The sequence below is a fragment of the Neomonachus schauinslandi genome, chromosome 10, assembly GCF_002201575.2.
Source record: "Neomonachus schauinslandi chromosome 10, ASM220157v2, whole genome shotgun sequence".
NCBI lineage: Eukaryota > Metazoa > Chordata > Mammalia > Carnivora > Phocidae > Neomonachus > Neomonachus schauinslandi.
In genome coordinates, this window is record NC_058412.1 from 117,761,413 (window position 1) to 117,774,895 (window position 13,483).

Genomic DNA, 13,483 nt, shown 5'->3' on the forward strand with positions numbered 1-13,483 from the left:
GTGGGTGGGTGGATGGATGGATGGATGGATGGGTGGATGGATGGATGAATGATGATGATGGATGGATGGATGGATGGATGGATGGATGAATCCGTGGATGGGTGGGTAGGGGATGAATCTATGGGTGGATGGATGGGTCAGTGAGTAGGTGGATAGATGAATGAGGGATTGGGTGGATTGAACGGGTAGGTATATATGATTCGAGATATCTATAAGTTTTGGCTTGGGCTGCATAAAGTACCTGCTTGTTTCTCTTGATACTTCTTACATCACTGGAGAGTTGATGACTCCTGTTGGAAACTACTGAGGGTGGATGGATCTTTTGGTCATAGCGGAGAACCTTAGGAGCTGTGACTGTATGGGCCCTGCGTTTCCTGTTCTTATCCTCTAAGGATTGGGGTGTAGCCTAGGAAGTGAGGCCGGTGTTGTTTACTTCCCTCCCTGGATGGCCCCAAAAGATGCTGGGAGTTTTCAGTGCATTGGGGTGGCAGCTGCTGTGGTCTGGAGGGCACTTGGGGGCCACGGGCCCCTGCACTGCTCCCCACAACAGCCTCCTCTACCCCTTCAGACCTGTGTGAGGAGGAGGAGTTCAAAGTCCTGCTGTTGGAGCTCAAACACAAGCATGACGTCATCATGAAGTCACAGCTGAGACACAAGTCATCCTTGAGCCGGAGAACGTCCAGTGCGGGGAGCCGTGGGTGAGTCAGGGCAGGCCGGCCGCGGTCCCCCGGGGCGCTCCTGCCTGCGGGGCTTGGGCGCAGCCCACCAGCAGCTCCTCTCTCCCCTCAGGAAGGTGGTGCGTCGAGCCAGCCTGTCGGACAGGACCAACCTGTACAGGAAAGAGTACGAGGGAGAGGCCATACTGTGGCAGCAGAGGAGCGCGGCCGAGGATCAACGGACCGCCACCTACAATGGGGACATCAGGGAGACCAGGACAGACCAAGAGAATAAGGACCCAGTGAGTGGCCTCGCACCCTGGCTCGCTGTCGGCTGGGGCGGAGGACAGGGCCCCAGCCCGGGCTTGGCCTCTTCATCTGAGGGCCTTCGGAGGGAGGGCAGCAGGGCAGCGCGCTTGCACCAGCTGGATCCCATTCGGTGCTGGTGGTTCCTGGGCTTACTGAGGCAGTCCTGGGGGTGTGAGAGTCAGAGCTGGGAGCTTTGGCACCCAGGAGGGTCTCATAACGGACAGGAAGTACCTGCTGCCTGTCCGCTTGTGCTCCCGCAAATCTGGCTCTGGGCCCCCCAGAAGAGAGGCTCAGTACAGCAACCACCCTGGGCGCTAAAGGTACTAGAGCCTTTTTGGGGGGAACATAACAAGATGTTGAGAATTGTGTTTACAGAGCACGTCTGGTTGGGAGAAATGTTTGGGAAAACCGAGTAGGGTCCTGGTCGGAGCTCTAAGAAGCCAAGAGGAGCCAGGGGTCTGGGCATTGAACGGCTTTCTTTTTTTTTTTTTATTTATTTGAGACAGAGAGAACGAGAGACAGAGAGCACATGAGAGGGGGGAGGGTCAGAGGGAGAAACAGGTTCCTTGCTGAGCAGGGAGCCCGATGCGGGACTCGATCCAGGGACTCCAGGATCATGACCTGAGCCGAAGGCAGTTGCTTAACCAACTGAGCCACCCAGGTGCCCTTTGGAACGGCTTTCTTAAGGGGATGCCATGGTGGTTTTCTAGGACCGCTGGATCACAGTTCCACAAATTCGGGGGCTCAGAACCGTAGAAATGTATTCTCTCACGGTTCTGGAGGCCAGAAGTCTAAAATCAAAGTGTCAACAGCGTCGGTTTCTTCTGCGGGCTCTGAAGGGGAGTCCGTTGCATGCGTCTCTCTCAGCTTCCTGTGGCTCAGGCGTTCCTTGGCTTTTGCTTGCAGGACTCCAGTCTCTGCCTCCGTCGTCACATGGCCTTCTTCCTTGTGTGTGTCTGTGTCTCTGTTTTCTCTTCTTAGACAGCAGTCATTGGATTAGCGCCCACCCTAATCCAGTATGACCTCATCTTAACTTATTACATCTGCAAAGACCTTGTCTCCAACTAAGGTCCTATTGAGACATGTGGGGTGGCCAGGAATTTTGGGAGGACACTGTTGGACTCAGTACCAACATGCTCGGGTTTCACGCATGGCTGCTCGCTTGCTGAGTGGGGCCAGCAAGTTTGGGGCCAGAGCAGAACAGCTGGGGCCAAAAAGGGAAAGGCTGACCATTCCAGCAGCAGTCTGCCTTTTTGGTACCTCCACCAATGATGAGCAGCCGAAAACATTTCTGGAGAGTATTGCTTTGGCGGGATGCAAAATGATTAGCCCAGAGTGCCCGCGTGGGACCCTGCTCCCTGCTGGAACAGAGAGCTCACATGCAGGCTTGTCTCCAGCCGGTGAGGGTGCCCACCCAAGGGAATCCAATCACAGCCCTGGCTGGGGACAGAGAGGGTGCCTTGGAGGCTTTGTTCTGCCTAGTTCCTAGGGTTGGGAAGAAAAGAGCTGCAGACTGAAATTAAATCACATTTATTTATCTTTCCTTTGTGAGTTGAACTTATGTACAGTACACGAATCTTAAATGGTTTTTTCAGTGAACTTTTTTTTTTTTTTTTTTTTTAAAGATTTTTTATTTATTTATTTGACAGAGACAGCGAGAGCAGGAACACAAGCAGGGGGAGTGGGAGAGGGAGAAGCAGGCTTCCCGCTGAGCCGGGAGCCCGATGTGGGACTCGATCCCAGGACCCCGGGATCATGACCCGAGCCGAAGGCAGTCGCTTAACCAACTGAGCCACCCAGGCGCCCTTTCAGTGAACTTTTATAAACGCGTACCCTCAGGTGAATGCATAGAGCATTTCCATCACCCCAGAAAGCTCCCAGGTTCTCTTTCAGTGGTCCCCCTACCCTAAAGGTCGCCACTGTTTACCTTTGAGCGCTCAAGATGAGTTTTGCGTCCACATCTGCATATGAATGGACCCAGGCATTCTGTAGTCTTTTCTGTCTGACTTCCTCCGTCACCATGAGATTCATCTCTGTGCAGGCATATAGCAGTAGTTCAGTCCTTTTCCTTGCTCTGGAGAGTTCTGTTGTTTAAATATACTACAGCGTACGTGTCCATTCTCCTGTTGGTGGACATTTGGGTTGTTTCAAGTTTGGGGCTACTTTGAATAAAGCTGCTCAAAACGTTCTTATACATGGTTTGTGGTGGGCATAAGCCCTATTTGCTGTAGGATTGTATAGCCAGGAATGCAGAACGAGTCATGGGGAGGCTACTAGAGATACTGCCAAGTAATCTTCCAGAGCGACTGTACCTCTCTGCTCTCCCAGCAGCCCCATTGAGCTCTTCCTGCCCGTCCCTTTTCATCCGGGCCACCCTGGCGGGCTTGCTGCGGTAGCTCGCATTTTAAATTTGTATCTCCCGGACGGTGGACGATGGGGAACACGTTCTCATGTGCTTATTGGCCGTCTGCTTATCTTCGTTTGTGCAGTGTCTTCTTTTGCCCCTTTCTGTTGGGTTGCCCTCTTTTCCTTATTGATCTGTGGGAGAGACTGAGATTCTTCAAGAAATCCTCACGGAAGCAGCTCCTCCTCCACACCTGTCCCTGTGTTTGTTCAGATCTCACAGGCCCAGGACTCTGCCAGAAATGCTCACTGGTGTGGAGCCGCATAAATCATCAGCCCTGCAGGGGAGAGGGTGGGAGGATGTGGCCTGAGTTTGTCGGTAACTTCTCTGGCTTTCTCAACACTGTGGTTTGTTTGGGGGTTAGGTGAAGGCAAACAAAGGGGGCTGCTTTGCAAAGAAAAAAGAAGGAGCTCTGGGCTTCGGGCCAGTCACCCAGATGTCCAGTCCCAAGGACACCTGTCAGGGTCCAGGGCCCCAGATCCCGGGCCCAGCCTGGGGAAAACCAAGGAGATGGCAGGGCACAGCTATGAAGCCCTGAGTTCCTTCCTTTTTCTGACCTACCCCTTTCAAGGCTTTAGGTACTGGCAAGGCTGTGAGAGTCGCTAAGGTAGACAGACATTCTCAAAGTGGGTTCCCTGGACCAGCAGTAGCAGCATCACCTGGGAACGTGTTAGAAATGTGAATTCTTGGGCGCCTGGGTGGCTCAGTTGGTTAAGCAACTGCCTTCAGCTGAGGTCATGATCCTGGAGTCCCAGGATCGAGTCCTGCATCGGGCTCCCTGCTCAGTGGGGAGTCTGCTTCTCCCTCTGACCCTCTTCCCTCTCATGCTCTCTCTCATTCTTTCTCTCTCAAATAAATAAATAAAATCTTTAAAAAAAAAAAAAAAGAAAGAAATGCAAATTCTCCGGCCCCGCCTCAGATGGACTGAGTCATACATCCTGGGCTCCGGGTTTAACCAGCAATCTGTGTTTCAACTAGCCCTGCAGGGGATTCTGATGTGCACAAAAACTTGAAAACCACTCACCTAAGGGAGTGTTTGCTCGGTCTGACCCGCAAGTAGGGTTTTAGCCAAGACTCCATCCGATCAGCCACCAGGGCTGGCTTTGGCACATATTTTGGCAGAGCTGACTCCCTGGCATGAGGCTCAGGAGTGATGCAACAGCCCCGTTTCTTCAGCCGGTGGCTCACAAACTTAACTGTACCAGCCACATCACCTGGAGAGGTGTTTTGGTTTTGTTGTTTTAAAATTCTGGTGTCTAGGTTGCAACTCAGACTAATTAAATCTGAATCTTTGGGCCTGGGGCTCAGGCTTTGTATTGATGTATTAAAAAAAAAATTAATAGACTTGATTTTTTGGAGCAGTTGTAGTTTATAGAAAACATACGTAGGAAGTACATACAGTTTCCACACACCCCCTTCATCATGTGGGGGTTTCCACTGGTATTAACATCGTACATTAGTGTAGTAGGTATATTATCATTGATGAACCAATATTGATACATGATTATTAACTAAAATCCATAGTTTACCTTAGGGTTTACCCTCGGTGTTCCACATTCTATGGATGTTGACAAATGCGTGATGTCATATATCCATCATTAAAGTGTCATACAGAATACTTTCACTGCCCTAAAAATCCCTGGTGCTCCACCTACCTGTCCATCCCTCCCCAGCCCCCTGGCAACCACTGAACTTTTTACTGTCTCCATGGTTTTGCCTTTTCCAGAATGTCATAGAGTGGGAATCACACGGTGTAGCCCTTTCAGATGGGCATTGTATGTGTGTTTTTAACTCCCCCAGGTGATTCCAATATGCATCCGAAGCTGAGAACTAGTGTCTTAGATCCGTGCTCATCAAAGCATCATCAGGAGTTTGTTAGAAATGCTAAAATTCAACCCAACCCAGACCTGGTGATTCAGCATGTGCATTTTCACAAGAGCCGCAGGTGACTCATATGCATAGAGTTAGAGAAGCGTTGATTTAGACAATGAAGAATGGTCTTTTCCAGGACCATTCCGGAAGTAAAGAAAATAGATACAAAAATTCAAGCTGAAAAAAAAAATGCCCCAAATGTGGCATCAGTCTGCCTGCATAGCTCAGAGGTGCCATTAAAAACAAAAAAAATAGACCATACATACATGGAAGCTTACTATGGGAAGTGCTCCTCACCTTACCGTATTTTAACCTAATTATATATTTTTTGGAGATCTGTCCAAGAAATGGAGATTCTTGGAATCACGAATCAGCACAGGCAGATTGCGTTCGTTCTTTTTACCAGATGTGGAACATTCTAGAACAAGTACTTGTCATAATTTCCCACCTGCCTAATGGTGACTTTCAGGCTTTTCTCCCCTAAAGGAACATATATCTGTGAAATGAAGTCCTAGAAATGGGCTTGCTGGTGCAATGTATGCATTCTTCCTTAAAAACGAATTTTTGGGGGGTGGGAGATGATGTGATATTGTCCTCCAAAGAGATTGTGGCACTTTATGTACCTGCCTGTTTCCCCACACTCTTGCCGACACCAACTCATAACATATTTTTTAAATATTTGTCAGTGTGATAGGTAAAGATATTTTGTTGCTTTAATTTTTATGTCATTAATTATGAGTGAGATTGAATATTTTCTCCTGTGTTTGTAGGCTATAAACATAATAGCATATGTTTAATAATAATAATATTGATATTATTATTTTTTTATTATCATCATCATCATTGCTGTGAGCTGCACATGAGTCTCCTTTGTTGGTTTTTTTCTGTTGGATAGTTGGGCTTTTTAAAATGGGCTTTTAAGAATTGTTTATTTGGGAAATTAGTCCCTTTTTGTCATATATGTTGCAGTTTTTTCAATGTCTTTTGACTTCATTTATGGTGGGTTTTACTATGGTTTATATTTTTGTGAGCATGAAATGTAGCTACCTTTTAGTTTCTAGTTTTTAGGCAGCAGCTCCTTTTAAAGCTCTTGTTATCCAGGGATTTCTGTGTTAGAATCTCTGCCGTTCCGAGTAGGTATTTGCTGGGAATACATAGGAAAGATTATAGGTGACCAAAAACTCAGCTAAAACCGGCTGACACGAAACAGGAATTTTTCAGCTCGTGTAACTGCAGAGTCTGGGACCAGCTGGATCTCGGGGCTCCAAGTGCACCCCTTCAGCCTCCCTTCACATCAGCTTTGCTGTCAGGCAGGCCCTTTGACGTGCAGTCTGCCCAGCCCCCCAGCTTCCACTGTCCTCACCACCCTTCAAGTTCTGCATACACAGAACTTCTCTTTCTCAGTTGTTCTGGCACAAGTCCCAGGGTTAAGTCTCATGGCATCAATTTCAGTCAAGAATCAATTCCTGCAGGGAGTATGTTGATGGGCCAGGCCTGGGGGTCATGGTCCAGCCCCTGCGGCAAGGATGGGGATCAGTCAGCTCTCCCAAAACACATAGATTGGCGAGTCCCCCAAAGCGGAATGCAGGTCCCATTAGCCCAGTTGGGCAAACAGGTCCAGACAAGAATGCCCTCCGCAGAGATGCAAGTGGGGAGTGCATTCCGATCCTCTAACCGGCTGGCAATGTTGTCCTTCTCCCCCTCAGAACCCCCGGCTGGAGAAGCCCGTGCTGCTCTCTGAGTTCTCTACCAAGATCCCGCGAAGTGAAATGGATGGGCCTGTTGAGAACGGCCTCCGGGCTCCGGTCAGCACCTACCAGTACGCGCTGTCCAACGGGGACATCTGGAAAGTGCACGAGGTGCCCGACTACAACATGGCCTACGGCAGCCCCAGCGTGGCCGACGCCACCCCTCCTTGGAGTGGCTACAAGGAACAGAGTCCCCAGACGCTTCTGGAGCTGAAGCGGCAGCGGGCTGCAACCAAGCTGCTCAGCCACCCCTTCCTGAGCACCCACCTGGGCAGCAGCATGGCCAGGACGGGCGAGGGCAGCAGCGAAGGCAAGGCCCCCTTGATCGGAGGCAGAACTTCACCATACAGCAGCAATGACACCTCGGTCTATTACACAGTCACCAGCGGAGATCCCCCGCTCTTGAAGTTCAAGGCGCCCATGGAGGAGATGGAGGAGAAGGTCCATGGCTGCTGCCGCATCTCCTAGTCTCTGTGTCACGGAGGAGAGAGATGCTCCGGGGAAGGGTCTCTGAAATCCAGGCCCACCCAGCAGCCCTGGCTGGGGAGACATGAGAGGGCAGCTTGCGGGGAGGTGGGCTCTGCTTTCCAGGGGAACACTGACCCCACCTCTCACCCAGCAGCCCAGAGCATCGCCACTTCCCACGGTTCTGCTTCCTGCTGCATTGTCTGCCATCAGAAACAAGGCCCATCGTGGCTTCCTGACTCACCCCGCTGCCAGATTTTGGGAGGGGGGGCTGGGATTCCAGTTCGGTTGTCGGTAAAGGCTTCTCTGGACCAGTACCTGCATATCACATAGCGGCACGCACGTGCACACACACACACACACACACACTCAACCGTGTATGGGAATGACACAGCTGGGCTCATGGGAAGCAGGTGGGATCAATGATTTGTGGGCTCTTCCCAAAAGGATTGAGGCTAAGACTCCGTTTTGTCACCACTGCGAAAGTGGCTTTAGCAGGGAAGGGGGCCTGCTAAGCTGAGACCCACAGCCCTACCCGGAGTCATACCGGGGCTTGCGTCACCAACCCACATCTGGAAGGAGCAGGAGGTCCGCTCTTTGATCAGAGGGAGCTACGGAGCCACATGGGTCCATGAGATGGGCAGTGGCCTGCTCCCCAGAGCCTTGCCCATGCCGGGAGCCAGCTGTGTGACCTCCCGGAGGCTGAGGTGGAGAGCCAGGCTCTTCCATTCCCGGAATAATCCAAATCACATTTTACTTCTGGATGGAAGTAGCAAAAATTGGAGGGAGGGGGGAACAAAGTTAGTGTGTCCAAAAGTGCACTTGATAAAAGAATTCTCTTAGGCGGCAGAACGCCAGGTGGGAGATAACTGAATTTGCTTTCTTGCTTTCTTTCCTGGATAGCATCATGATCACTAGGTTTTACTGACTGGTGTTGGAAACATGGAGCTAAGGGAGGAGCTTGCTTTGGAAGGGCTTTCCAGGGCGAGGAGTGAGTTGGTGTTGATTTCTGTAAGCATCTTTAGTAGCCGTGACAGAGCCCAGTGCCCTGGGAGATCTTTGTGAATATTCAGATAGCTTCAGTCCAGCCTGTGTCAGCCAGACTTCCTCAGCCTGAGCCGTCAGAGTGAGTAGTGAGGGACTCCTGGGAGCCCCCCACCCTCCCAGAGTAAATGCTTAGGACCCCAGGCCCAGCTTTGCCTTTTCTGGAATGCTTGGTAGACAAGTCTGCCAGGTGGCCCTTGTGAGGTCCTGCCTGGCCCAGGGGCTCCCAGCCTGCCCTCGTGGGAGTGGTGACACCCCACGGCTGCAAATCCAATGTGCCCATGGCCAACACCCTGCATTGCGTTCAGGAGAGCGGTGGTGGGGCTGGAGTTGGGCCTCCCCACAGCCCAACAGTCTCGTAGCCCCGATCTCCCTGACGCTGGGGAGGGGAGACTGAGAAGGGCTGGCTGCCCACCACCTCTCTACTGCATCTTCTCAAGAGCCCCCTTAAAATTGCTGCCCATGAGTTGGGTACTGTCCACAGGCTCAGCCAAAACCTATTAGTGTACTTAATAAGCAGCAGGTTTGTTCCCTGCTCTGAGCGCCTTTTATTTGTCCTAAAACTACCTCCTTAGAACTCTTGAAGGGGTCCCCTTAGTCCAAATTCCGGGATTTGGGGGACAACTCTGGGTTCCTCCTAATCTTCTTCTTTCTGAGCCTATGAGAAATTCTCCCCGAGGGGCACCTGGGCCGGGGGGGGTGGCTGGGACTAAAGGAGCCCCCCTGTGCCACAGTTCTAGTAATGGGGTCTGCTGTTTATCAGTCCCAGTCCCCACTGTGGCCTCCATGGCCCCACAGTCCAGAGAGGGAGCTGGATCCCAGGGGCCTGGCTGATGTTTTACCAGGAGCAGGGCAGCTGGACCAGAGAACAGAGGGCTCAGTGGAGTCACTGTGCTCCTGGTGGCGCCTGGGTGCAGGGAGGGTCCCAGCACCAGGCCAGCCCCACCCCAACTCCAGGACAGATCCAGGCTAGGGTGGAGGGGCAGCTCAGGAGGCTACAGATGGGTAGGCATGATGCCTCCCGAGGGTCTGGCATCTGGGGCAGGTTCTCCATCATGTCAGCCTAGGGCTGGAGCAGGGCAGAGGATGATCCAGAACACACATACCTTTGGCTTTAAAACTGTTCAGATTAGACTGACCCTGAATTCCTCTTGAGCCAACGTAGCTGCAAGCAGAAGAAGCCATACACTCCTAGGAAGGGGTTGTGCAGGGTTTCCCGATCTGTTTGTTCAGGAGCTGGAGACTGAAGGCACTTCTTGCCCACGCTGAGCCCTCCTGGCCAGTCCCTCCTTTGCCCTCACTTGTTGCCTCCTGGGACATTCATCTCCCACCCAGAAGGCCGGGAATCCCAGTTGATTGCCCGGCAGGAGCCAACTGCAGACTCATGGGCATTTTAGCTCTCATTTTCAGTCGGGGTAAGCCATTCCCTATTAGGGCTTCAGGGACCTGGGGAACTTTCCCTAAGGGTCTCCTTGGTGTTGAGGGACAAGGTGGGGTCAGGGTGACTCATTGATTTGTTCACGTAGTTTATTGAGTAGCTGAGACCTACCAGGCACTACGTTAGGTTCTTGGGGTAAAGGAGGAACAAGACAGGGTGAGGAGACTGCCTTGTACAGTTTTCATCCCTTGAGGACCACGGGTATCAGCAGCCCCATTCAATTCACTTGAGACGGAGTGACCACATCCTGGTCCAGCTTCAACCCGGTTTCTAGCTCCTAGAATCCCTAGAGAAACTGCTGCCATGGCCGTCCCTGAATAACATTTGCTATTAAATGCAGATGTTGGATCTTGGTTCTAGGGAGACAGCATTCCAAGTCTGTCTGGAACTTTCAGGGATAGCTGCCTTCAGGCCAGCATCTTTGGGGCATTGTATAATAGCAGTTTGAGGTCAGTAGGCAGAAGAACCAAGAGTCTGGAATTTGCTGCCAAATGCATCTCAGGTTCTGAAACTCCTTGTCTCTTGCTCATTTTTGCTCATTTGTTATGGGGTCCTCCTGCCCCACCAATGGATAATGGGAGGCGAGGAACTTCTTTAACACTGAAGCCTCTCCTCAAGCATCTGCCTCTCCTCCTGGTGGGTGGGGATCAAGGAGCTGGAAGAAAGCTAGCAAGGTCTAGCTCAGCTCCCTCTGAGACCAGGCAGGTAAAGGAGGCTACTTCCAAAGCATGTGCCACGTGGCTCACGGTGAGCTCTGGCCTTTGCTCCCACCCTGTGCCCCCAAACCACCGAAAGTTGGTGGCCATCAACAGATAGTGAGTTCCTGGCGAGAGCACAGGGAAGTTGAATAAACCCTAGCCCCAGCTCTACTGAAGAGTTCAGGATATAATTCTCCATCAAATACGCAGCAGCGATTAAACTGCTCTGCACTGTTTGATCAATTTCAGTGGGCGTAGGAAAGCTCACGGGGGTTGTCCCCTGTCCTACCCCACCACAGGTTGCTGGCTTCGTCATAACATGAGACCATTTTGGTGATTGGTGTCAGATACCTTTTGATCTTGAGCTCTCTCTCCCACTTGATTTCCCAGAGCAGGATACTGGGGCACTTTCCAGAAGGGCAGTTTTTTTACGAGATACCCAGAAGGACTGTGTTTAACTCTTGCTATTGTGGCCTGGGGACAGCCTCCCCCACCCCAGTGCACGTAAGAGCAAAGGGGTCATGTGATCAGTGGTTGACTCTGCAGAAGTGACTCCCTTTGCCAGAAGCTGTAGACCTGTCCTTGACAGGAGACTCTTGTTGGCCAGTTCACCAGAGGGCCTGCTTCCCATGGGCATTGCAAATGCGACAGTGCGGGGCCTGGCTCTGCGCGCTGAGGAAAAGTCTGCAGACCCCCAGCCCTCCGCAATAATCCCCCAGACCGGAAGCCACTGACGTACAGAGAACATTTAAGAAAAATGTATTTTATGTGAAAAAAAAGTTAAAACTCTGTATACTGTATCAGCAGCTTTGTGTAAAAATAGCAATCAAGAGAGTCTAATATATTTAAAACTTTTTTAAAAAAAAATCCTTGCCGATCTTTGATATTGTATTGAAGTAACTTCCAGGTAGCTCCTTGCCATGTGGCAGTGGTGGGCCTCGATCCAAGACCGTGGCTCGACCACACCCAGAAGGGGCATGCTCCTGGAGTTGCTTCCAGCTGCCAAGGCCTGTGACAGAATTCCCTGTTGAGAGTTTTTAATTAAGATTATTAAATTCCTTTTAATAACACCTGCTAGCATGGCTGTGGTTATTGCTGTGAGCTCACTTGAATTATGGCGATTTGAATTCACAAAGAGGTGATCCCTGGGACAGAGGGCAGGGAGGGCTCCTGGTCCCTCTCCCCACCACAGAGGGCTCTCCCATGAGGCCCCTAAAACAGAGGGAGCTCTGAGGGCTCAGACATGCAGCAGATGTCTTTCTAGACTGGAGGGTGGTGAAACCCAAGGAATTCAAGAAAAGAAGGGTGGTTGGGAATGACCTTCGCTTTGTCAAATGTTCTCTTTGGAATAACATGGAGCCCCATAATAATGCACGCATGTAGGCACGTGCGTGCGCACACACACACGAGGATATTGAATGCCAGAGCAGGAACACATGGATGGAAGGCAACCCCATTTAGGCTTGAAAAACTTCACAGGCAGGCTGGGGATGGGGAGAGGGTGGGAAGAATAGATGTATCTTTGCAGCAATGGTCATTCATCAATTTTAAATGTTTACTGGTTTCCAAGTAATCATGGTAACCTCTCACATTTATGAAGAGGCACGTTACAGTTGTACATGTGCTTTCTCATTTACACAAAGAAAACGTGGCCTAAAAACGGGCTCTTGGATTTAGCACTGTGATGGGGCTCCTGATGATCTTGACGGGAGGTTTTGGCTGAGCAGTGGAAGCATAGCCTGTTTGGACCAGTTCGAGAAAGAATGGGAGGAAAACTGGGGACAACTGGCTTCAGGTTTAATGCTATAAGAGGAAGCTCTAGAGGAATGTAAGGTCAAGAGAGGGTGGATCTAAGATGAAAAATATTCCAGCATGTTTGTATGCTGATAGGAATGAACCAGTAAAGAAGGGAAACCGGCGATCTGGGCAAGAATTGCTGTAGGGATGTAGGTTAGTAGTAGCGGGGCTGGCAGCGAATGCCCAAATGGAAGGATCGGTGTTAGGCGCAGGGATAGTTCATTGGTAGTAACAGAAGGCCCAGTATGTGGGCAGAAGTGTAGACGGGTAGGTAGATGTGGCGGGAGCGTGTGGGAAGTTCTCTCTGACCGCTTCTATTTTCTCAGTGAAATAGGAAGCAAACTCTATGAGTAAGAAAGAGAGGAAAAGGTAGAATGAATGAGGGAAATGTAGGCTAGCAGGCAACCTTAAGGACCCACTTGAGATCGTGAATTTAAGGCACAGGTTGCGTTTTCCTTTCCCCAGCACTCTATGGTTGCCCAGAAGCAGGTGGAAAGTGGGTGGAGAGTGGGGTTTTGCCAGGCCAAAAACCTGATGGAGTGAGAAAAGGGAAAGCTACCTGAAAGTGTAATCAAAGGAGTAGCGCTTATGAAGGGCCGGTATTCTTTTTTTTTTTTTTTTTAAGATTTTATTTATTTATTTGAGAGAGAGAATGAGAGAGAGAGAGCACATGAGAGGGGGGAGGGTCAGAGGGAGAAGGAGACTCCCGGCTGAGCAGGGAGCCCGATGCGGGACTCGATCCTCGGTCTCCAGGATCATGACCTGAGCCGAAGGCAGTCACTTAACCAACTGAGCCACCCAGGCGGAAGGGCCGGTATTCTTGAAGGTATTTACGAAATATTTAAATGCACGGGATGAAGACAACAGGGCTGGTCACACTCCCGAGCTCTGACAGCCAGCAGGGGGCGCGCTAGAATGGCGGGGGCCGGGCTCTCGGGCTTCAGTTCGGGCTCGGGGGCCTGGGCCGCCGCCCCGGGCAGCACCGCCACTAGGGCTCGGCACCCCCTCTCTAGCTGACCCTGAACTGTTCGGCCCTCCGCAGGCCCGCAGCG

At 51.1% G+C, this 13,483-nt stretch overlaps 1 protein-coding gene across 2 annotated transcripts in view; it reads left to right on the forward strand.

Moving 5' to 3' along the window:
- The window catches only part of PPP1R16B (protein phosphatase 1 regulatory subunit 16B), a 62,169-nt gene extending 54,712 nt beyond the window's left edge, over nucleotides 1-7,457 (forward strand). For both annotated transcript variants that reach the window (XM_021689163.1, XM_021689164.1), the window contains 3 exons: nucleotides 569-698; nucleotides 790-958; nucleotides 6,948-7,457. In XM_021689163.1, the coding sequence (XP_021544838.1) occupies nucleotides 569-698; nucleotides 790-958; nucleotides 6,948-7,457 (809 nt within the window). The remainder of the gene's footprint in view (nucleotides 1-568; nucleotides 699-789; nucleotides 959-6,947) is intronic.
- The last annotated feature ends 6,026 nt before the right edge of the window (nucleotides 7,458-13,483 follow it).